The sequence below is a fragment of the Grosmannia clavigera genome, assembly GCF_000143105.1.
Source record: "Grosmannia clavigera kw1407 unplaced genomic scaffold GCSC_97, whole genome shotgun sequence".
NCBI classification, from domain to species: domain Eukaryota; kingdom Fungi; phylum Ascomycota; class Sordariomycetes; order Ophiostomatales; family Ophiostomataceae; genus Leptographium; species Leptographium clavigerum.
Window position 1 is genome coordinate 842,295 of NW_014040560.1, and position 22,107 is coordinate 864,401.

Genomic DNA, 22,107 nt, shown 5'->3' on the forward strand with positions numbered 1-22,107 from the left:
GGACTCGAACCCACGCGTGTTTCCACACTAGCAAATTCTTAGAATTTGTGTTCAGAGGACCTGAAGCTAGCGCCTTAACCGCTCGGCCATCTTGCCTTTGTGATTGATGAGGGAATGTGCACAAAGATAGTTTATGCATGGATATGTGGGGCGGGTATTTGGACCAAGTTGCACATGCCTGCTTTGGGCGTTTTGGACGTCACGGCGTTTATATGGGAAATGGATGTACGGCTGGTTGAGGCCAGCTGGTTGTCTCAAGAAAGCAGAATGAAACACTAGGAGAACATATCCTGTCTTCGGCTCCTCCCTTTGTTTTGCGTCGCAGTCTCTGCCAACTGTTACTCCTCACCGTCGACATGTAGTTCCTGCAGGACCTCGCGCGCCAGGACGAAGCTGCCGGTGGCCAGGATGCGACAGCGAGCCGACGCGCCGGCCAGCGCGCGTATCCGGGCCACGGCCGCGGGCACGTCGTCCCAGGCGCTGGCAGCCGTGCCGGGGCTGGCGACGGTGATGGCCTGCAGGGCGGCGGCGCGGGCGGCCTCGTCGTTCTGGGACGGGGGAAAGACGAGCAGGGCGTGGCGGAAGAAGCGATCAGGCGTGGCGGCGAGAAGGGCGCGCACCAGCTCGGCCGGGTTTCGGTCGCGGACACTGAACAGGAGGATGGGGGTGGTCCCGGGCTCGGGCTCGGCCGAGACAAAGAAGCGGGCCACCTCGGCGAGGCTGTCGGTGGTGTGGGCGCCATCGACGAGCCAGTCGGCCTGAACGTCGGCATCGTGGACGGACTCGCAGCGGGCGCGCAGGGTGGCGGCAGCCATGGCTTGGCGAAAGCGAGGCGGCATGGAGGCGGGGTCGAGGAGGGTGGATGGAGGTGGTGATGATGCGGATGGCGAGACGGCTTCCGTCTCTGGTCCGCGGACCTGCTGCAGGTGGTGGCATGCCAGGGCGGCCGCGAGGGCCATGTTGTGCTTCTGAAAGGAGCCGTGCAGGGCCGCATCCGGCAGGCCGTCCCAGCGGTCGACGCAGTCCGGCGTGATCTCGTACAGGGCCGAGACGCCCTTCTCGCGGGCCCGCGCCCGGAGCACCGCCATGGCCGCCCGGCTCTCCTCGTCGTCGCCCTGCAGCATGAAGGCAGCCACGCCGGGCTTGAAGATGCCGGCCTTGTGCCAGGCGATCGGGCCGAGCGCGCGGCCCAGCATGGCGACGTGGTCGATGCCCAGGCGGCTGACGGCGGCGGCGGTGACGACGGCCGGTGGCAGCACGTTGGTCACGTCGTACTCGCCGCCGATGCCGCACTCGATCACGGCCGAGCGGACGCCTTCGCGGACAAATGCGTGCAGGGCGACGAGGGTGAGGAAGCGGAAGTAGAACGGCTTGGTGGCGGGTCCGTAGGGGGGCGGTGGACGAGTGCCTGCAGGCGTGGCTGCGGTAGAAGCGACAGAGGCAGCACTACCAACTGCTGCTGCCGCCTCGCTCAACCGCTCCCACACCTCAAACACATACCGCGCAAACAGGGCCTGGCTGATCGGCCGGCCGTCGAGCCAGATTCGCTCCCGCACCGACACGACGTGTGGCGACAGGTACGTGCCGACGCGGCCAACACCACGCTGGCGGCCGGCCTCTGCCACCAGGATCGCCGTGACGAGCGCACACACCGATCCCTTGCCCTTGGTCCCGGCCACGTGAACACATCGCAGCTGGGCCAGGTCCCGTGTCGGATTCGCATAACCGGCGCGGCCGAGCCACGCTCGCACCTCTGGCATCGCCGGCGCGTTCAGGTCACCCCCTGCTTTTGTTTCCGCTCCCGCTACCTCAAACAGCGCTGTCACGTCCCGGTTCGTCGACAGCTGGCCCAGCAGGCCCAGCGCATTCGCATACGTCCGTGGCAGGGCCGCAAAGCTGTCGCGGCTGCCGAGCGGCGCGACAGCCGTCGCAGATGTCGACATGAAGACCGATTGACGAGACCCCTTCGCTGTCGTCCGGAGCGAGCAGATTCCGGCCCAGGATCGTCGCATGAAGGGGCGGACGAGAGAGGCGGACTTCCAAGATTGGTCGTGCTTGTTCACTAAACACCCCAAGACTGGCGCCCATTCTTATCCTCATTATGTCCTTAGCGGGGCGCGACTGTATTCCTCTATTCAAGCTCGCTTATTCCAGTAGCCAGCCTACTATCCTATCGGCTGTCCAACGCCTTGTAACTTCCCTTTTGCATCAAAGGGTATCCGAATACTCCGAAATATGCTATAGCTGTTTGTGCCACCAGTTTGGCACCAGCTGACCTCCTTCCCCACGCGGCCTCCCTCTCCTCTCTCCCACCTAGTTTAACCGCGGACTCCTTCTCCTTGATGAGCCTTGTGCAAACACCGCTGGCGGCACGTTCTCGCGTCCCTGCAGCAGCGACGCTAGCGAGCTCTTCGTCTTGGCCTGCTTGTGTGGCGGCTGCCGCATGCTCCTCTTCGACAGCGGTATCGACTGCGTGCTGCTCCTCCTGGACGTAGCGGCCGCTGCCGTGGTAGTGGTGGCGGTCGTCGTCGCCGTCGCCGTCGTCGTCACACTTGTGCTGCCCTCAAATACCGTCGGCCTAATGCTCGCTTCGGGCGAGAACACGTTGGCGTTCATCTCGCGCAGGCTCGTGCTGCCTGGCGACGGCGACTTGGCCTGCAGAGACTGGTCCAGGTCGGCAAAGATGGTTGTCGACGGCGACAGGCCGACGTTGCTCTCGTCCTCGCCGCCGTCGTCGTCCTCGTCGTCCTTGTCTTCTTCGGTGGCCTCGACCCCAATAATCACGTGACGCGCTGCCGTCCGCGGCAGCTCCGTCGGGATCTCGTACTTGACCTTTTCGGGCGTCTCGCCTGTCGGCACGTATTCGCGTAGTGACGTGCTGCTGACGAGCGACCGCAGCCCGACGAGCGGCTGTGCCAGCGTGCTCTCGATCGGCGCCAGGCTGTCGCGCAGCCCGTCCAGGTCTCGGCCCAGGGCCGTCCCCAACGCCTCTGTGCGCTCGTGTGTCTCCTGGGCCCGGCTCGCCGTCTCCGACAGACACGACGTCACCGCTGCCGACGCCTTGGCTGCCGTCACGCCCTGTCGTGCCTGGTGCTCCTTGCTGTAGGCTGCCGCCTTGGCCACCAGGTTGTCGAGGCCTTGCATCTGCACGTCCAGATCTGTCTTCTGTTCTTCCACCACGCGAATCGTCTCGGCGTGCACCGACTCTGTCGTCTCTTTGATGGATATGCTGTGATTGTTTGCAGTCTGCTGGTCAGCTTTTTCTTCTCGCTTCTCGCTTCTCTCTTCTCTCCCCCCAACTTACCGTCCAGTCGTCCTTCAACTTGTTCTTCACCCTCTCCCCAGACGTGCTCATGTCCTGTACAAGTTCGTCTGCCGCTGCATTCCACACGTCCATCCCCTTGCTGTATGTCGCCACACCCTCCTCGAGTGACTGACCCGACTGTGCCACCTGCTCGCGGATTGCCTCTGCCCGGGCCGCGAACCGCGCCTCCTGCACGCTCGCCTGTGCGCTGACCAGGCTGCCGATCTGTGCCAGCAGCTGCTGCCTGTCTGCTGCGGCCACTCGTCGCTCCTCCTCGACCGCCTCCGCGATCTGGGCCGCCACCACGGCACTCGACTGTGCCGCTGCCCGGCTCGCTGCCTCGACTGTCCGTCGTAGCGCGTCTGACTCGCTCCGCTGGTCGCGGAGCTGCCGCAGCACGTCGTCCAACAGGCTCTGGCAGTCCTGGCCGAGCGTGTCGTACGAGGCATGTAGCCGGTCGTGAAAGGCTCCCAGCTCGCTCAGCACGTCCTCGGCGATCCGCTCAGCCGCCGCCGCAATCGACTCCAGGCTCTCACCCACCCGCTGCTGCATGTGCGCCCGTACGACTCGCAGCTCCGCCAAAATCGCATCCACGTCCCCTTTGGCTGCTCGCTGCTGAGTCAGCAACTCGTCATGGGACGCTGCCCAAACGGCCAGGCTCGCGTCCAGGGCGGCCTGCGTGCCCGCCACGTCCTGACGTCCGTCGTGCACAAAGGCCTGGACGTGTTCAGCCATAGCGGTCACGTGAGCATCCTGCGATGCCCGCAAGTCCGCGATGCGGCCCTCGACCAGCCGCGTGACGTCGGCCACCCGGGCCTGGGTTTCGGTCCATGTGTTGCGGTTGGCACCGTGCAGGTCCGACCGACGCCGGCCCTTGGCCCGCAGGCCGTCAATGTCGTCGACGGTGCGGCCGAGCGTGCGGATCAGCTCGTCGCCCAGCACGGCCAGCTGCCGTTCGGTCGCCTCGTGGGCTTGGCGCACGCGCGTCTCATCGGCCAGGGCGTCTCGTGTGGCCGCCAACACGGTCTCAGTCTCGTCTAGCACGGCCTTGGTCGCGTCCAGGCTCACGCGCGCCCCCTCGTGGTCCTTCTTGAGGCCCATGAAGCTGCTAGTCAGGTCCAGCAGCTCCTGCAGCTTGTGGCGCAGGCTGTTCTCCATCGTCTCGATGCGTGCGGCCTGCTCCTCCGCCAGGATGCGCCGCGATTCGCTCTGCACCGTCATCTCCTCGTACGCGTCTAGGGCCAGGTACACGCCGTTGCGCTGGCGCGTCACGATCAGCTCGCTCTTCAGCTTCTCGATCTCGGCCGTGAACTCGCGCAGCAGCGTCTTCTTGCTGACCAGCTGGTTCACCTGCGGCTTGTTCCGTATATTCTTCGCCCGGAAGGCGTAGTCCAGCGTCGAGATCGTCTCCTCCAGGTTGCTCTTGGCCGTCGACACCGTCGCGATGATGCACGTCTTCGTCCGGCCACCGAGTGAGTCTTGCAGCAGCCGCGTCAGCTTGGACTCGCGGTACGGCACGTGGGCTGTTCGGTCGACCAACGCGTTGATCACGCGGCCCAGCGTCAGCAGGCTCTTGTTGATCAGCCCTGCCTCGGCCGCCCGTTTGTTCTCGGCCCCCGATCGCTGGATGTTCTCGCTGCCGGCCAGGTCCACCAGGTTGAGCTTGCCCGTCACGTAAAAGTCCTCGCCGCTCTCGGCCACGTGCTTTGTCTGCACCGTGATGGTGAAGACGGTGTGACTGCGGCTGCTGAGGTCGTTGCACTTGGTCGCCGCCACCTGCCGCCGGATGCTGCCCTCTTGCAGCCGCTGGATGCCGTCGGCCGCCGACGCCAGATGCCGCTCCTCCATGCCCTGCACGACCGTCGTGCCGTGGCCCTTGCGCGTGTTGTCGTCGTAGATCTTGAGCTTCATGCCGCCGCCGCTGTCGGCCTCGGCCGAGAGAAGGTCGCGCAGCTCTTCGTTGTACAGCTCGATGAACGAGCAGCGCACGATGCTGTCCGACGCGTCGGCCTCCAGCTTCTGGAAGAGCGCCTGCAGCACGCGCGGGATGATACCGGCCGCGTCTGTCAACAGGCCTAGCGTCTCCGTCATATCGCCGGACATGGTGTACGTCTTGCCCGTGCCCGTCTGGCCGTACGCAAAGATGGTGCAGTTGAAGCCGGTCATCATCTGGTCCAGGATCGGCTTGACCACGTCGTCAAAGATCATGCTCTGGTCGGCCGCCGGCGAAGAAACACCCGGTCAAAGTTGTACGTCTTGTTGCTGAGCGCGTTCGGTCCCATAGACAGCTCCACGGTCTTGCCCATTGCACCATCCGTCGTCGCCACCACCGCGCTGTTCTCGCGCACTTCCCGCTCGGTACGTCCGCGACACCGCACCACCACGTTGATGTTGGTCTCTTCGCCAACCGACGGGCCTTCCAGCTCAAACTCGCGCTCCTTGCGCTTCGTTCCCGTCGTCGCGATCGACGCCACGGACTCGGCCGGCGACGTGGCCCGCATCCGGCTGATACGCCCGCCCGGCGTCGGTGCCGACGATGATAACGACGACGGGATGCCCGATACGTGACGGGCTGTCGGTCCGCGTTTGGTGGTCTGTCGCAGTCCTGGCCGCACGGCTGGCGCGCCGGCTCTCGTGCCCGGCATTATGGTGGCGGACGAGGCATTGGTGGCCCTTCGCGAGGGGTGTTCCCGCGGGTGCGTCATCGACGGGGCGGAGTCGCGGTGTCGACGGGATATGGAAAGACGAAAATGAAAAAGGAACAACACGCCAAGAAACAAAAAAAAGTGCAGAGAGGATTATGCAGAAGCCATGCGGGAGCAGAGACGCGATGTTTCGTGATTGGCAGTCCGCGAGATCAGAGCCGCAGCTAGAGATGTGAAATGCTCCGTACTGTGTATAGTCGTGCGTGTGTGTGTGACAGGGTACGCGTGCGTGGAGGCCAGGGGAGCATGCGATACTTCCAACGGTGAGCATCAAGAAGGGCGTTTGGCAGGTTGTTGACAATGGCGCCTGAACAGTGGGTCCAGACTAGTCTACATCGGGCGACATGAGTCAGCAAGTTGGCCTGACAACGAGGCACAGGCCAGCCAGCCTTCCCCTGGCCACTAGTGCCAACCCCACCGCTACTGCACTGAAGCCAGGTGCGGATGACGTTCGTGGCTACCCCGCCAGCGTTTGTCACGCGGAAGACAGGCAGCGACTACAGCGACCTTTCTGCCTGATACGCTGTAGTGAGCCTGACCACACACACCTCCTGTCTTTCTTGACAAGGCTATTCACCAGCCTTTTACGATGGGCGGTTGACAATCCGACTCCCTCCGCATCTACTTCGTCCCTCTTCGCATCCAGCAACATGTCTCTATTTACGGCACAGCTCCATCCCGGGCGAGCGCTTGGGTTTCTTGGTGAGAACCCCTATTGGCAAAGACGGCCGTGTGTTTGTATGTGTGGAGGGCTGACCGGCGCGGTGTTTCGCGTCTTTGCAGCACTGGGCGCCTCGCTCCATGACGTGCTGACGCGTCTCAAGGCGGAGCCGCAGCGATTTCCCAAGCTGGACCTGGCGTACTCGGCGACAAATCCGGTGAGCGAGCCGGTGGTGCTAGGACTGCCGGCCAACGGGATCCGACTGCGGTTTGACGGGCCAGAGCAGCGGCTACGACTGATCGAGATCCTCGACTTTGGCAAGAACCACATCGTCTTCAAGGAGCACAACAAGGACCGCGACCTGGTCAAGCCGGCGGGCGATCCGTCGGCGTCGACGGGCGGCCCGACCTTTCGACACATCTACTCACGCTTCCTGGGGCCGACATACGACGGCGAATACGTCCGAGGGGCGACGGACGGCGAGGGCACGTACGTGCTGTCATACCCGGGCGTGGCGTTTACGTTTCCGATGGCGGCGGCGGCCTACGCGCCCGACAAGGACGTGGTGTCGCTGCTGTCGACGCCGACGAGCCTGGCGGCCGTCTCGATGGCCGTCTTCAGCGGCGACTCGTGGGCCCAGGCGCGCGAGCACCTCTGGACCGAGGTGCTGCCGCCCATCAAGACGTTTGCTCCGCTGGCCAAGGGCAAGGACAAGGACGCGGCGCCCGACGAGATCTCGCTGGTGCGCGTGCACGGCGGCGGGCGACTGCAGCTCTTCCGGCGCTGGGCGACGACGGCGAGCAGCGCGTTCGGCATCGCCCTAGGCGAGACCACACCGCAGGAGCTGGTGGCCGAGCTAGGGCCACCCGACGCCATCTACCGCAAGAGCGACCAGCGGATGTACATCCACAAGATCCGCACGGCCAGCAGCAGCCGGACGCGTGGTGGTGTGGGTGGCGGCCTCGCTGGTGGCCATGTTGGCAGCCATGGCGGCAGAGCTGGGACCGACGACCACCTGACGGACACGGACCAGTCGTCGGTGCCGGCAGCATCGGACGAGGACGACGAGGACGAGGACGACGAGGCGATCGAGGACGAGTTTGTCGGCAACGTGTCGGGCGAGTGCTTCTTCAATTACTTCTACCTCGGCTTTGACGTGCTGGTGTCGACGCCGGGACCATCGTCACGGATGCCGCCATCGCAGGCAGCGGCATCAGGGGCAGGAGACACGGGCACGGAGTGGACAGATGCGAGCAATGGCGAGGGACAGCGGCCGCTGAGAACGGCCATGGCCGACCGGCTGGTGGCGACCAAGATGGTGCTCCACGGCAACGTGCCAGGGTCGTACCCGTTCAACCGACACCGGCGCTGTCGGTGGGAGATTGCGTACATTGAGGCGCGGGCACGGGCAGACTCGGAGACGCCGTTTCCGCAGATGGAGGCAGCGCTACACGAGGAGTGGAAGACGATCTACGGGTCGGACGAGGAGGCGCGGCAGCGGGAACGCGGCATGGTGTTGAACCGGGGCTGGGGCGACAGTCCGGGCAGCAGCATCGAGCTTCTGGGCGGCTGGGAGGGCCACAGTGGAGGGGCAATGCGCGGCGTCAAGAGCGCGGAAGACTCGACGACGACGCTGTATGGCTTTCCAGGGCTGGTATTTGAGGTGCTTCGGAACGGGTTTGTGGGAGCGCTGACGGTATTTTAGGGATGAGGTGTTGGGTGTATGGGAGGTGAGATGTATTGGTGAAATGGGAAGGGTGTGCCTGGACGAAATAAAGGTAGACGGAAGATTACATGCATCGGAGCGAGGCGTTTGGCAGATAGAACCTATCCATACGGAGTAATACCCGTACTGCAATCTCGCTTGTCAGCACGTGTAGAGCCGCCTGCACAACAGGCTCCAGGCCTCTGGCCAGGCAGGCCCCGCAGTTCCGTACTTATGTACAGCGGGCCCCATCCTCTGCTAGTGCCGCTGGGCCTTGCACCTGCAGGCGGCCTCACCGCAAAGGGCCCCTGGTGGATCTGGGCCTGTCCGATCGCCCAGACGTCCCCGTTTCCCTGCTTCCTATTACCAGGATAGCCAATTTGCGATACGTCCACAGCAACCCCATTTCGCTCTCGGTCCGGGCCCATCTTGGGACAAGAGGACACAGCTTCGTGCCCCATTCTACGAGTACGGAGTACGGAGTACGCAGGCCTCATCGCGTCTGCCTGCAGCTCGTCCTCGCCATCGTCAAAGGCCGAATACGGCAGAAGAGACAGCCTACACCAGAACGAGGTCCAGCCCACCAGCCCTGCAACCTTTCCCTGCATCGCCGCTGCGTCTCCTCGACGATGCCTCGCGTTCGATAACCGCTGGTCCTCTTGCTCTCGCTCCCGGGTCATGTCCTCGATCGTGCCTCTCTCGTTTCCCGCCTCATTCTCACCTGCGCTCCGCATGGCCGACTCGTTCTCTGTCGAAGCTAGCCGTCGAGGCCCGGCCTCCCGGGGTCGGTCCGGCCTTGCGCGATCGGCCAGCAGCGGCACCAGCACCAGCTACCAGGCAGCGTCTTCTTCCACAACGCCACCGGCCACGGCCACCGGTACTCCGGCCAGCAACGACTCGCCCGGGCCCACGGCCAGCATCTCGACTGTCTCGACTGCATCGACTGCCCCTCACGATGGGCCATCGCCCCAGCGAAGCGGCACCCATCGCTCGTCCCATCACCGGCCGCACGCCCACCAGCGGCCTGGTGCCGGCGGCTTCTTGCTGCAGGGCCCTCTCGATGGCCCAGCAGCAAGAAGCCGTCGGGACAAGGCCGCCAACAGGACGGCCGACAGCATGGCATCACTGCCCAGCGCTGAGCATGCTGCCTCGCCCGATCTCGACGCGGCCCAGATCGTCAACATGGCCCTGAACCTCCGCGAATCCCGTCGGCTGCCGGCACGGCGATCCGTCTCCTCGTACCAGGTCCCCCCCCGGTTGGCTCCGCTGCCGGACAGCAGCGTTGGCGGCAGCCTTCGACACCAGCTGCAGCAGCAGCGCCGCGTATCGCGCAATCTGTCACCGCGGCCGGACCGCGATTCAATCCCGGCTATCTCTGTCTCGGCCTCGGCCGAGAACCAGACCCCCTTTGACACCTTCCAGGAGACTTCGTATCGATACCATCCCTCTCAGTCGACGCTGGCTCGGGCACAAAAGGCCCGCAACCATCTCGAACTCCTGGCCCAGCACCGACGGCTGCTGGCACTCCTCCCACCACTGACACCACCTCCACCGGCCTCGTCGGGTCAAGGCAGCAGCGGCAGCAATACCAATAACACCAACAACACCAACAGCAACAACAACAACAACAACAACAACAACAACAACAACAACAACAACAACAACAACAACAACAACAACAACAACAGCAACAGCAACAATAACAGCAACAGCAACAATAACAATTACCGACCATACAATCCACTGCAGTACATCCGCAACCGCAAGGTCCGGGCGCGGGAACGCAAGGCCATCAACGGTCAGGCCCAGGGCTTCGGCTACGTGCTCAAGACGACGCAGTGGGTCGACGAAGTCGAGCGACAGGCAGGTCGAGCGGCTGACGAGGGACGCTCGCCTGACGGCGGCATGTTGCTGCCCCCGTTTGCTAGCGCCGACGAGGCTGCTCAGCACAGCTCGTCCGGACCGGCATCGCGCATGAACACGGCAGCCGGCACGCGGGCCAAGCCCAAGCGGCCACCGGTCGACTGGATCATCGACCCGGCAGACATGATTGCAGACGTGTACTGGCTAGAGCAGGACGACAACAAGCGTCTGGTCGAAGACCGGCACTGGCACCGCGTCTTCCCGCAGGACGACGACACGTACAGGCCGCTGTCGGGTCGCACAGACGAGTCGAGCCTCGGAGTAGACCTGCCGGAAAAGATGGACCTGGCCCTCGACGAGGCCGACATGCACGGCGGACCACCGGGAGCGAAACCGGGGGTGCCGTTGTTGCCGTCGCCTTCACACGAGCCAGAGGTCGGATCGGCACGCGAGCGAGCACGGCAGAAGCTGCGCGAGCTCAAGGGGCTGCACCAGCGCCACAACAACTCGGTGCACGGCGACCTGTTCCTGGCCCAGCACGGCAGCTCGTTTACGGAATCGTCAGACTCGGAGAGTGATCGACGCAGACAGGCCAACCGGCTGCGGTCCGACACGGTCACGGCTACGGGGGCTGAGATGCTGCGGCGCCAGATGGTCGACCGACTGGCACAGGAGCAGCGCGAGCGAGACGAGGGATCGAGCTCACTCTCGCCGCTGCCCAGCCACAGCAGACGGGCATCGGAGGTCGACATGGCCGCGGCGACAGGGCGGGCGAGCCTGGAGGTACCAGGTGGCGGGCGGCCACTGTTGGTCGACTACGACTCGTCGCAACCAGCATCGCCAGAGATGCGGCCCATCTCACGAGAAGGACTGGGCTTTGTACCGGCACTGGGCGGCGATCTGTCGCCGGTACCAAGCCGCACGGCCTCGCCACCACGTCACCGGTTCAGCAAGGTTCGAAGCATGTTCCGAGACCACAGCCGGGAGCATGGCGGAGGAATGGAGGAGACAGTGCGGGAGGAAGAGAGCGAGACGACGATGCTGGGGCCTAACGACGCGGCGGGCGAGACGTCAGAGACGCCACTGGCCGATCTGACACCGACGACGACAGCGGAAGCGGTGCCGACGATCGAGCTGAGTCCGACAGGGCTACGGGCGTTTCTGCGAGGCGGTCCTCGGATCGATGCGGTGATCCGGAACGGCATGTCCAAGATGAGCGGCATGCTGTGGCGGCGTGAAGCAGCCGACACGACAGCCGAAGGACTGTCGTCGTGCACATCGTCATCGGACGAGGAGAGCGACGCCGAGGCCGAGGCGCTGTCGCGAGGCCGGTCACGAAGCAAGGCCGGTAGCCGGCTGCTATCACGGTCACCATCGCAAGCAGGCATGGGAGCAGACGGAGCGGGTGCCGAGAAGGAGAAGCCGGGGACGAAACACTACCTCGACATCATGCCGCGATTTGCGCGGAGCGAGAGCAGCACGAGCATCGCAGGCGGAGGCGACCAGGGACATCAGCTGCTGCAGGTGCCCAGCGCTTCGACGGCCGATGCGATCTCGCGGCCGGCCAGTCAGCAGTCGGCGCGCTTTGAGCGGCTCAAACCACCACGGATCGACATCCAGGCGGCATCGCCATCGGACAGCGTGGCTGACCAGCTGCAGCTGCTGGGGATGGACGAGCAGCAGGGCTGGCACGAGTCGGACCAGTCGGAGAGCGAGTCGCGGTCACGGCCAGATGGTGGTGTGGGTGTGGGTGAATGGTCGGAGACGCAGACACGGCAGCGGGCGGTGTCGTCCAGCGGGCGCTCGCCACTCTGTCGGCGGGAGCTGGCACGGGTGCGGGCCTCGCTGCTGAGCTCAGCCGTGGTGGCCAACGAGCTGTCGCGGCGGGCGAAGCAGCGACGGGTCCTGACCGAAGATGGATGCGCGGTGAAGACGATGGAGGGGAGTCAGCAGGCAGATGAGGCGATTAGTCAGCAGACGAAAGACGAGGACGAAAGCAGCAGCAGCAGCAGGCAGCCGAAAACGCCCTCGAGCATCGTGGTCGCGCGAGGCAGCGACGGGACCGTGCTGACATGGGCGGACGTGGCGGCGTTTGGATGTTCGGAGGCGGCAGCGACAGAGCTGGCGCGACGGCCGGTGGCGCCGATGGAGCTGTACCCGCTGGCGGCGCAGGTGATGGGAGCGGCCGTGCAGCGAAGCGGACAGGCGTGGCAGGAGACAGCTGAAGTGTTTGGAGGGACGCGAGCAGAGGCGCTGCGACGACGGGCGGACGAGCTGCGGACGCGGGTAGCGATCGGGCTGTCGGGGCTGGCGTCGCAGGCAGCCGACGAGGCGGACGAGGTCAGCCGCGAGCTCGCCGACGTCCGACGTCTGCAGGTCAAGCGGCTCGACGACGCCATCGATGCGATGCTGCGGCGACGGCGGCGACGGTTCCGATGGGTTCGGCGGGCCGGCTGGCTGACGGTCGAGTGGGTCCTCGTCGGCTTCATGTGGTACGTCTGGTTCGTCGTCATGCTGGCACGGGTCGTGCTGGGGGCGTTCCGGGGGGTCGCCGTCGGGATCCGATGGCTGTTGTGGTTGTAGGGTGAAGAGGGGTGAAGGAGTGGAGGGATGAAGTGGTGAAGGGAAGAGTTGAAGAGGTGGAGGGATGATGGTGAAGTGAAGAGGTGAGGAGCAACAAGATGACAGGTCAGGCAAGATGACCACAAGTCAATCGCCCCAGCCATACCATTTCCTTTGTCGCATAGCATGGCGTTCCTTTCAGCAACAGAACAACAGGAATACCCAGTGGCTATTGAGTCGGTAATTAATCTATGATACATGCATTATGTAAGCCGACAACGCGTCGGGAAAGAGCGAAGAAGACACGACAAAAGAAAGGAAGCAGTAGCGAGCGGAGCACAGGAGTCAAAAAGAGTCAAGAAAAAAAGAAGAAAAAGACAGAGTATACACCGATCCATCGGACAAGTCACCAGCCTATTCGATCCGCTTCTTCCCCTCCTCGGCGCTCGAGTAGCGCGCCGTGCTGAGGCCGCGCTCGTGCCGGGTGACAAGCGCGCCCAGAAGCTTGTCCTTGCGGGCCTTGTTCATGGCTTCGCGGTAGTCCTCGACCGACGACGGCCGGGGGATCAGTTTGGGCCAGTTGACCTGGGGGCCATTAGCGACAGACGAAGACGACACCATGGACAAGACGACACCACCAAACTCACATAGAGCTCGCCCGTCCGGAGCATAAAATGGCCGCTGTAGGCAGCCACGACGCCCCAGAAGAGCAGGAAGAGCCGCAGCGGCAGCACGGCCGAGTCGGGCATCCGGCGGGTAAAGAGGCCGACGAGCAGGAAGAAGACGCTAAAGGCAAAGACGTACGGCACCGCCTGGATGAGCACGGGGCGGCGGTCGGCAAAGACGAGCGACGGTCCGACAGCGGCCTCACCAGGCAGGTAGCTGCCGAGAAAGAGGTCAAAAGCATCCTGGCGCGGACCGTCGAAAAAGTTGTTGAGGCAGTAGCGCGTCACGGCGATCTGGCCGTCGCGCAGGGCGCCGCGCTTGGTGCGTCGGCCAAGCCGCGTCATGTCCGTCTTCATGGCACCGGTGCCGGCATAGCTGGCCGCCACCAGGTCGGCGTTGTCGGACCAGAGATTCCGGAAGAGCAGCTCAAACTCGGGATCCTGCGCCTGCAGCGTCGACGACGAGCCCACGCCCGCGTTCTTGTCGCTCCGCCGCGGCATCAGCCCGACGTCGGCAAACATGCGCTCCAGCGTCCAGCGCGCCAGCATCGTCTGCACCACGTTGGTCCGGTCCAGACAGTCCATGCAGTTCGTCCGCACCATCGACGTCTGCAGGCTGCGCACCTCCAGCCGTGCCGATGCCGGCATGTCGGCCGCCCGGAAGTACTGCTGCGCCACCAGCGCCTCCTGCATCCGGTCCAGCAGCAAGGCTGCCCGCTCCAGCCGCATGCCCTTGGTCTCGGCGTGGAAGTCAAAGTAGATATAGTGCACGTGGGCCGCCACACTCTGCGCCGTGCCCGGCGTCGCTGCCATCCCGCGCACCAGCCGCTCGTACGCTTCCTTGACCCGCTGCTCCCGTCCCTTCTGGTTGACCAGGTTGACCAGGTAGTTGTCGCCGTACAGCCGCACCTGCTCGCCAAAGTGTGCCGTCGCTGCCGGCACGGCCGCCTCGATTCCCCGCGCGTCGCTGCGTACCTCCAGCTTCGGCGTGTACTTGAGGTTGTTGATCTCACCCCAGAACGTCGGCACGCTGCCGCGCGTCTGCACGTACGACAGAATCTGCGTCTCGTCCGCCGTGCTGCCGCCGCCGCTGTTGCTGCCGCCACCGCTGCTGAACCCGCCCATGCTGCTGCCACCGCTGTCGTTGAGCACCACCACCAGCTCTGTCTCGTTGTAGTTGGCCACGTGGCCCTCCGCGTCCATGCCGCGCGAGAAGAACCGCGTCCCGCCCCGGAATCGTGACCGTCGCGTCAGCAGGGCCAGCGTCAGTGGCCGTCCTCGGAACGTCGTCGGCTTGATTTCCAGCACGCCAAACACCACCGCCAGGATATACGGGTCTGCCCCTGCCTGCGGCCCCGGCTGGCCTCGTGCACCCTTGCGCCGGAAGTCGATCAGGTCCGACTGCACAAACCGGTTCCAGAAAAATCGGTCGTCTGCTCGCATCCACAGCGGCAGTTCTTGTCCGCCCGCCGTCATCGCTGCTGCGTCCTGCTGTGCCGCCTGCCGCTGGAAGCTGTTCGTCAGGTCCAGCGTGTACGAATAGTGCATCCGCCCCGACCGGAGAAACCCGCGCAGCAGCGACAGGAACCGGTCCTCGTCCGGGTCCCGCACCTGCCGCTCGTGTACCGGCAGAAAGTCCACCGCCGCAATCCGGTGTACCATGTGGCCCTTGAGCCGGCCCACCGGTTCGTCCTTGGTAATCACAATCACATATTTGTCTGCCACAGTCAGTCAACGACCAGCAGGGAGAAACTCCTTCTCCCCCACTCACCGAGCCGCAGCTGGATCATGCCCAGAATGCCCTTGATGCTAAAGATGCGGGACGCTCGCTTGCCCGAGAGTAGCGCCGCGTCATCCAGCCGCACCTCGCCCGTCGGCCGGTCGATCGTCAGTGCCAACGCGTCCGGCGACGACGGCGACTTGAAAATGTACGAGTCCGCCGACACTTGCACGTTGATGTCCCGAAAAGGAAACGCCATGATGCCAGAGGGTGGGGGGGGCTTTCGAGCTAAGAGCAACCAAACACTGTTCTCTTTGCTTTCGCTGTCGGCGGCGCGTCGTGCTCGATGGCCGCTTGCCACAAAACAAACGGGCCAAGGCGATTCGTCTCTCCGCTTCCTCCGTCCGTAGCGCTGTTCTCGGCCTTTTTCTTTGTCGAGAAATGAAGATCGGGCGAGCCAGAGAATCTTCCTGTCTTCGTCGTGTTTTTTGTTGGGCAAAGAGGGAAGGGAGCTACCACATCCGACCACAGTGTCGTCACTAAGCCGCTAAATACTGCCTCCCTATTGGCCCCTGACTCCACCACTACCGACCTTGGAAATTTGGTCACGTGACTGGGCTGACTCAGTGTCCGCCCTCTTGTTCCTTCCCGAGCCCAGACCAAGATAACGCACGGGGCTGCCAGAAAGTCCGCTGTAAAGCTGCCGCTGGCGCCACTCATCACGCCCCCAGCCCCTGCTGCTTGCCCGCTGCCGTTTCCGTTTCTTCACCAGGCATCCACGAATTTCAACTTCTCAACTCGCCCCCCAACACAACGGCTTCGCTGCAACATCGCCTCCTGCTCTTCCCCCGACCGACCGAGTTTGCAACGATTCCTGGCACCGGCAGCACTGCGGCTATCGTAACTCGATCTCGCCTACCTGCACACTCCCTTCCTATCTGTCCCGGCCTACCCTCCTCGCATCGGCCGTCTTTGTCGTCTTGTCCGTCACTCGTGGGCGCATCCGATCATCGACCTCTTCCCTGCCCCCCCGCCCGCAATTGTCTCTGAACAGGCCCCGGACCATCGTCTGACCCGTCTAGCCGAATCCGTCCTCGGCTTTCCGTCCTTTCACGCTCTCAACACGCCAATTTACAACATCTCCCATACCCGCCCGCAGCTAGAATGGCAGCTCGAGGTCCTGCCGGTGCGCGCGGCCTGAGCAACCGGTTTGCCCAGTTCAAGCTGGTCCTGCTGGGTATGTCTGCTCGCGGCCGTCGTTGTCTTGTCTCTTGTCTCGCCCGATGCTCGATGCTAACAGGTCTGCAGGTGAATCTGCAGTTGGAAAGGTGTGACCTGCCATCCCTCTCGTCTTCGCACCAGCCCCAGCTAATTAGCCCCCTGCAGAGCTCCATTGTCCTCCGCTTCGTCAAGGACCAGTTCGACTCGTACCGGGAATCCACCATCGGCGCCGCCTTCCTGACCCAGACCATTTCGCTCGACGAGACCACGACGGTCAAGTTTGAGATCTGGGATACGGCCGGCCAGGAGCGGTACAAGTCTCTGGCACCCATGTACTACCGAAATGCAAACTGCGCCGTCGTTGTGTACGACATTACACAAGCCGTAAGCATTTCTTTCTTTTAGGTCTCCCCCCGCAGTCTCTACTCTCTCCCCTGCTCACACGCCCAGTCCTCCCTCGACAAGGCCAAGGCCTGGGTCAAGGAGCTCCAGCGCCAGGCCAACGAGAATATCATTATCGCGCTGGCCGGAAACAAGCTCGACCTGGTAACGGAGCAGCCGGACAAGCGGGCAATTCCCGAGGCTGAGGCTGAGGCCTACGCAAAGGAGGCCGGCCTGCTCTTCTTTGAGACGTCAGCCAAGACGGCCGAGAATGTCACGGAGCTGTTCACGGCGATAGCAAAGAAGCTGCCGCTCGACCAGGCCGGTCCCGGACGTGCGCGGCCAGGCCAGCGACCGGGCGTCACCCTGGCCCCCGAGGGCGCCAACACGCAGTCTGCTGGTGCGTGTGCCTGCTAAGCGACCACGTCGGTGGGGAGAAGAGGACATGGGCAACATAGACTGGCCCGAGGAAGGAAACCTGCCATCTTATTCTGTTTTTTCTCTCTTTTCTATTTTCTCTATTTTTTTTTATTTTTTCCTGTGCTTTTTTCCTGTTGCTTGAGGTCTCTGCTCGTCTCCATCTGCGCGTCGCTTAATTTTCCGTACTGTCGTGCGTTCTCAATTCCCTCGTTCCAATTCCCGGTAAACGCATTATTCTCTGCCTCCCTCTCTGTCTCTCGCTGTCCCCTATACTGGTCATGCCGGTGTGCAAAGCTTGTCTTGCTCCGAATCTCCGGCACGCTGAACCTGGCCATGTTCTCTCCATGTGTGTTTAGTTGTCGCTGTACAAGTATGCAGTAATAGAAAGCAGTCGCGTTGCAATGAAGGCTTGTTCCAATTTAGCTGTGCTGGGTGGGTGGTGGTGTTTATGCAATTAATTTAGGAATAAATTTTAATGCCATTACCGAAAATTATCCCTCATCCCATCCGTCCTATTTTCTTGAGGTGCAAAAAACCAGATTGGGGAACCGACGAAACGCCTAATCGACACGCCAGTCCGTCGACCCAACCACTGCAGCATCAATTCGTCTGCGCCCGTTTGTCCATTCCTTATTTTGCGGTCCCTGGGAGGAATCACCGTCTCTGGCCGACGGAGGATCTGTTTCTTTCTATTTCTGATCATTTCACCTGTCGTCATGCTGCGGACTTCCATTCGATCTGCGCAGTCCCTGCGCAGCCGGACCCTGCTCGCGGCAGCAGCAGCTCCGGCAGCAGCCGGGCGGACGGTCAGCATCAGCAGCAAGGTAGGAAGAGGGTGTGACAGGCGGCAATGGATGGGAGTGTTGCCGTGGATGGTATGCTGACAGATGTGTGCGGGCAGCGATTGTATGCCACGGATCCCAAGGTCACGCCGGCCATTCATGCGACGACAACGACGACGGTGCCACCACCACCGGCAGCTACGATGGCAGCAGCAGCAGCGGTAGCGCCGCGCAAGGGCGGGTTCTTCCGGAAGCTGCGCAACTACGTGCTGACGCTCTCGATCCTGGGAGCGCTCGGGTTTGGCGGCGGCGTGTGGTGCTCGCGGATTAACGACAACTTCCACGACTTTTTCACCGAGTACGTGCCGTACGGCGAGCAGGCGGTGCTATACCTAGAGGAGCTAGAGTTCCAGAAGCGGGTGCCGACGATGGCGCAACGCCTGGGCGGACAGCAGCCGCGGGACACGGGGTCCAATGTGCGGGTGCCGGCACAGAGCGGAGCATCGTGGCGGGTGGCGGATTCGGAGAGCAGCCGGCAAACGGGCTCGACGGCGGCGGTGGCAGCAGCAGCACCAGCACCAGCAGCAGCGCCATCGACCAAGGCGGAGGCCCGGGTAATCTCAGTGAAGCCGGCCAAGGACGAGGACGTGATTGCGAACGTGCTGGCGAAGCAGGCGGCGAGCAAGACAGCAGCGGCAGCCGAGGCAGCAGTGGTGCGGAGCACGGACAAGGCCAAGGCCAAGAAGACGACGACATTGGGATACCGGGCGCCAGAGGTGGACGAGCCATCGCGGTGGCCGCCGGCATCGCCAATCGACCCGCTAGCGGTCCGGGACGCGACGGAGCCGGTGGTGCAGGACATTGTGCACGTGCTGAACGACATCATCACGGTGATCAATGCAGATCGGGCGGCCGATCGGTACGGGGCAACGATCGGCAAGGCCAAGGCGGAGGTAGACCGGATCGGGGGCAAGATCCAAGCGATCCGGGCAGGTGCAGAGCAGGCAGCAGCTCAACAGGTGCGGGCGCGGACGGACGGTTTTGAAAAGGCGGCGCGCGAGCTCGTCAGCCGTGTGGAGAGAGCCATGGTCGCTCAGGAGGCGCAGTGGCGGCAGACGGTGGACGTGGAGCTGGCGCGGGTTCGGGGCAGCTACGAGGAGCGGCTGGCGCTAGCAACAGCGCGCGAGCGACAGCTCAGCGAGGAGCGGCTGCAGAACGAGCTGCTGGAGCAGGCGGTACAGCTGACGGGGCAGTTTGCCGAGGAGCTACGGACGCGGGTCGAGGCCGAGCGGGACGGCCGGCTGGGACGTCTGCGGGCGCTGTCGGACGACGTGGCCGGTCTCGAGCGCCTGACGGCCGGCTGGACGGCCGTGGTCGATGCTAGCGAGCGGGCGCAGCAGCTGCACGTCGCCGTCGACGCCGTCCGGGCCCGTCTTTCTGATGAGTCAGCAACCAAAGCCACAACGGAGCCGTTTGTGCGCGAGCTCGTGGCCGTCAAGGAGATTGCCGGCGGCGACGCCGCGGTGGATGCGGCCATTGCGTCGATCCCGCCGGCCGCATACCAGCGTGGCATTCCGTCGGCGCCGGCCATCATCGACCGGTTCCGTCGTGTCGCTGCCGAGGTCCGCAAGGCCGCCCTCCTGCCCGAGGACGCCGGCGTGGCCAGCCACGCGTCCAGCTACATCCTCAGCAAGGTGCTCTTCAAGCGGCAGCCAGCCGTGGCGCCGCAGCCTGTGCCGTCCGCCACGACGGCGGCCGGTGGCGGTACCCCCACCGCCGACGACGTCGAGGGCATCCTCGCCCGCACCCAGGCGCTGCTCGAGGAGGGCAACCTCGACGGGGCGGCGCGCGAGGTCAACGGGCTCCAGGGCTGGGCCAAGACGCTCAGCCGCGACTGGCTGGCCGAGGTGCGCAAGGTGCTGGAGGTGCAGCAGGCCGTCGATGTGAGTTTTGTATTCGTGTTTGTGCTGCCGTGGGGAATGTATGTGTGCTGACTAATCAGGTCATCTCTGCCGAGGCGCGGCTGCGCAGTCTCCAGCTCGAAAAGAGCCATGCAAAGTAAGGGAACGGGACGCAGGATGCGATCGAGGCCGACGGACCGGCTGTGGGACTACGACGGCGGTGGACTTGCGCGGCTGTGTACAACAGACAAAAGTAGTAATATGCAGGCAATGTGTCTGTTTCTGTAGGTACTCTGGTTCTGGCATCCTCTGGTTCAGTTTTTCCTTTGTCACTCCTCCATCGTGGCCTCCTCCTTCTTGGCTGTCGCGATGGCCCCGTGCACGATACGCAGATGCCGGACGAGGTTGGTGCGGCGGGCAAAGCCTTCGTCAGCCCGGGGACAGTCGGCAATCGGACAGCAGATCGGCTCGTACTCGGTCTTGCGTGCGGGCACATAGACGACGAGCGGTGGTGGTGGCTGGCCGTCTGCTGTTATGGTCTCTGCTGCGTCTTTTTGTTGGTCTCCTTGTTCTTCCTCTTGTCCTTCAGTCTGACCTTCCTTCTGTCCTTCCTTTTGGCCTTCACTCTGTCCTTCCTTCTGTCTTTCTTTCTTCTCCTTCTCCTTCTCCTCTTCCTCGTCCGTGTAGTCCGGTATGGTATATCGCTCACCCTCTGGCCGAGGCCTGTAGACCGTCCGCCGATGAGCCGTCCGGCCAGGCTGTCGTTTCTTCTTTCCGACCACCCCCCCTCTCTCCCCCTCTTCCCCTCCCAGCGTATCCAGCGCCATGCTCTGGCCGAAGAGGTCGGCGCACCGCTGTGCCGTTCGCGCCACCACGTCTGCCTCGAAACCGGCCAGCGCCGCCGCCCCCAGCACGTCGCTCCAGTCGCGCGGTCGCCACCGGCTCATGAGTCTCGCCTGTGACGCGTCGATGCTGGTTGCCGTCATCGGCCGCCATGCCGGGTGAAGCGGTGGAGGCCCAACGCGGCCGGTCGTGCTGTCCCGGGGAGAGCGAGCAGCGGATCCTGCTTCCTCCTCTTCTCCCCCCGACGAGTCGTCTGACGCGTCTGCCAGCGGCCCCCGCATCCCGACGGCTCGGCCGTTGTGTAGCACCAACAACGCGCGGTCTACTTGGGATATCACGTGACGCACGGATGGTCGCAGCAGTGCTGCCGAGAGCACATCGTCAGACGAGACGGTCGCCGAGACAGTCGCCACGTCAGGACGCCGTCGCTTGTGCGTCTGCCTCGCTCTGGACGTCTCGTCGCCACCGTCATCGTCGCGGTCCCCCTCGTCCTCGCTGCGGCCAGCCTCTTCCTCCGCTTCAGGCCCTGCCCACACCCGTCGCCGGAAGCGCTCCTTGGCCAGCCGCAGGATCGTCGCGGTCAGCTCCTCCTCCAGCGGCTCGCTCGGCCTCCCGATCCGGGCTCTGCCTCCGCCGTGGCCGTAGTACTCGTCGTCGTCGGCGGCGTCGTCGTCCCATCCGTGGCGCCGTCCGTCAGCCCCCATGCGCTGCGGCCAGGCTGTCCAGGGCGGTCTCGGCATCCAGATTCTTCGTCTCTTTCGTTGGCCAGATTGTTCTTCTTGTTCCTTCTTTCCATCTCCTCCATTTTCGTCCCCTTCTTCTCCTTCTCCTCTCTCTCTCTCTTTGTCTTCAATTCTTCCCTCTCCATCTCTTCCTTCGTCCTCCCCCTCTCTCTCCCCTTCCACCCTCTGGAGCTCCTCCTGTCGCTGCTTCAACATCTGCGTGTTGTACAGATGCAACGCCAGATCTCGGTTGCGCACCCGCGTCATCACCCGGGCCACCAACCGATCCTGCGCCGTCATCCGTCGCCATGCTTTCGCCGATCCGTGCCACCGATTCGGCCGTCGCTCGTACAGTTCGTCCGAGCTGCACGACCCGATCTCGTCCGTGTCCATGTCTGACCAGGCCGTCACTACCGCTGCCTCATCCACATCGACCATGTTGGCCGCGTCAGCCTCTCCGTCGACAGCCTCGCGCGCATCGTCCGCACCGTCTGCCCAGTCGTCGATGTTCATCGTGCGGGTGTGCGTGTCGTCTAAACCGGGTGTGCAAGCGAGTCGAGAGAATTTTTAGTGGGGCCGATATGCAGGACTGCAGTACTCCATATGCAGCCTCGCTCTCGCTGTAACTAACTACGCTTCCACACATCGCTTC

General features: G+C 63.7%; 7 protein-coding genes across 7 annotated transcripts; 3 read left to right on the forward strand and 4 right to left on the reverse strand.

Moving 5' to 3' along the window:
* Positions 1-338: 338 nt before the first annotated feature.
* On the reverse strand, positions 339-2,012 carry CMQ_4255 (tetrahydrofolylpolyglutamate synthase; the record flags this gene model as incomplete). Its single annotated transcript, XM_014312411.1, has 1 exon — positions 339-2,012. The coding sequence occupies one exon, from the start codon at positions 2,010-2,012 to the stop codon at positions 339-341; it is 1,674 nt and encodes a 557-aa protein (XP_014167886.1).
* A 158-nt stretch (positions 2,013-2,170) lies between these two features.
* On the reverse strand, positions 2,171-6,009 carry CMQ_4349 (kinesin family protein; the record flags this gene model as incomplete). The annotated part of the gene is made up of 4 exons (XM_014312505.1): positions 2,171-2,501; positions 2,603-3,246; positions 3,305-5,488; positions 5,542-6,009. The coding sequence occupies 4 exons, from the start codon at positions 6,007-6,009 to the stop codon at positions 2,171-2,173; spliced, it is 3,627 nt and encodes a 1,208-aa protein (XP_014167980.1).
* A 344-nt stretch (positions 6,010-6,353) lies between these two features.
* Positions 6,354-12,821, forward strand: CMQ_4802 (upf0183 domain containing protein; the record flags this gene model as incomplete). The annotated part of the gene is made up of 4 exons (XM_014312958.1): positions 6,354-6,447; positions 6,793-7,709; positions 7,794-8,347; positions 9,137-12,821. 4 exons carry the CDS (start codon positions 6,354-6,356, stop codon positions 12,819-12,821), a joined length of 5,250 nt encoding a protein of 1,749 aa, XP_014168433.1.
* Positions 12,822-13,214: 393 nt separating this feature from the next.
* CMQ_4791 (phosphoinositide phosphatase) lies at positions 13,215-15,444 on the reverse strand (the record flags this gene model as incomplete). The annotated part of the gene is made up of 3 exons (XM_014312947.1): positions 13,215-13,385; positions 13,448-15,183; positions 15,237-15,444. The coding sequence occupies 3 exons, from the start codon at positions 15,442-15,444 to the stop codon at positions 13,215-13,217; spliced, it is 2,115 nt and encodes a 704-aa protein (XP_014168422.1).
* A 905-nt stretch (positions 15,445-16,349) lies between these two features.
* CMQ_4725 (rab GTPase) lies at positions 16,350-17,204 on the forward strand (the record flags this gene model as incomplete). The annotated part of the gene is made up of 4 exons (XM_014312881.1): positions 16,350-16,422; positions 16,494-16,513; positions 16,572-16,790; positions 16,857-17,204. 4 exons carry the CDS (start codon positions 16,350-16,352, stop codon positions 17,202-17,204), a joined length of 660 nt encoding a protein of 219 aa, XP_014168356.1.
* A 719-nt stretch (positions 17,205-17,923) lies between these two features.
* CMQ_4523 (uncharacterized protein) lies at positions 17,924-20,051 on the forward strand (the record flags this gene model as incomplete). Its single annotated transcript, XM_014312679.1, has 3 exons — positions 17,924-18,031; positions 18,109-19,932; positions 19,992-20,051. The coding sequence occupies 3 exons, from the start codon at positions 17,924-17,926 to the stop codon at positions 20,049-20,051; spliced, it is 1,992 nt and encodes a 663-aa protein (XP_014168154.1).
* Positions 20,052-20,219: 168 nt separating this feature from the next.
* Positions 20,220-21,968, reverse strand: CMQ_4684 (uncharacterized protein; the record flags this gene model as incomplete). The annotated part of the gene is made up of 3 exons (XM_014312840.1): positions 20,220-20,431; positions 20,600-21,357; positions 21,739-21,968. 3 exons carry the CDS (start codon positions 21,966-21,968, stop codon positions 20,220-20,222), a joined length of 1,200 nt encoding a protein of 399 aa, XP_014168315.1.
* Positions 21,969-22,107: the final 139 nt, after the last annotated feature.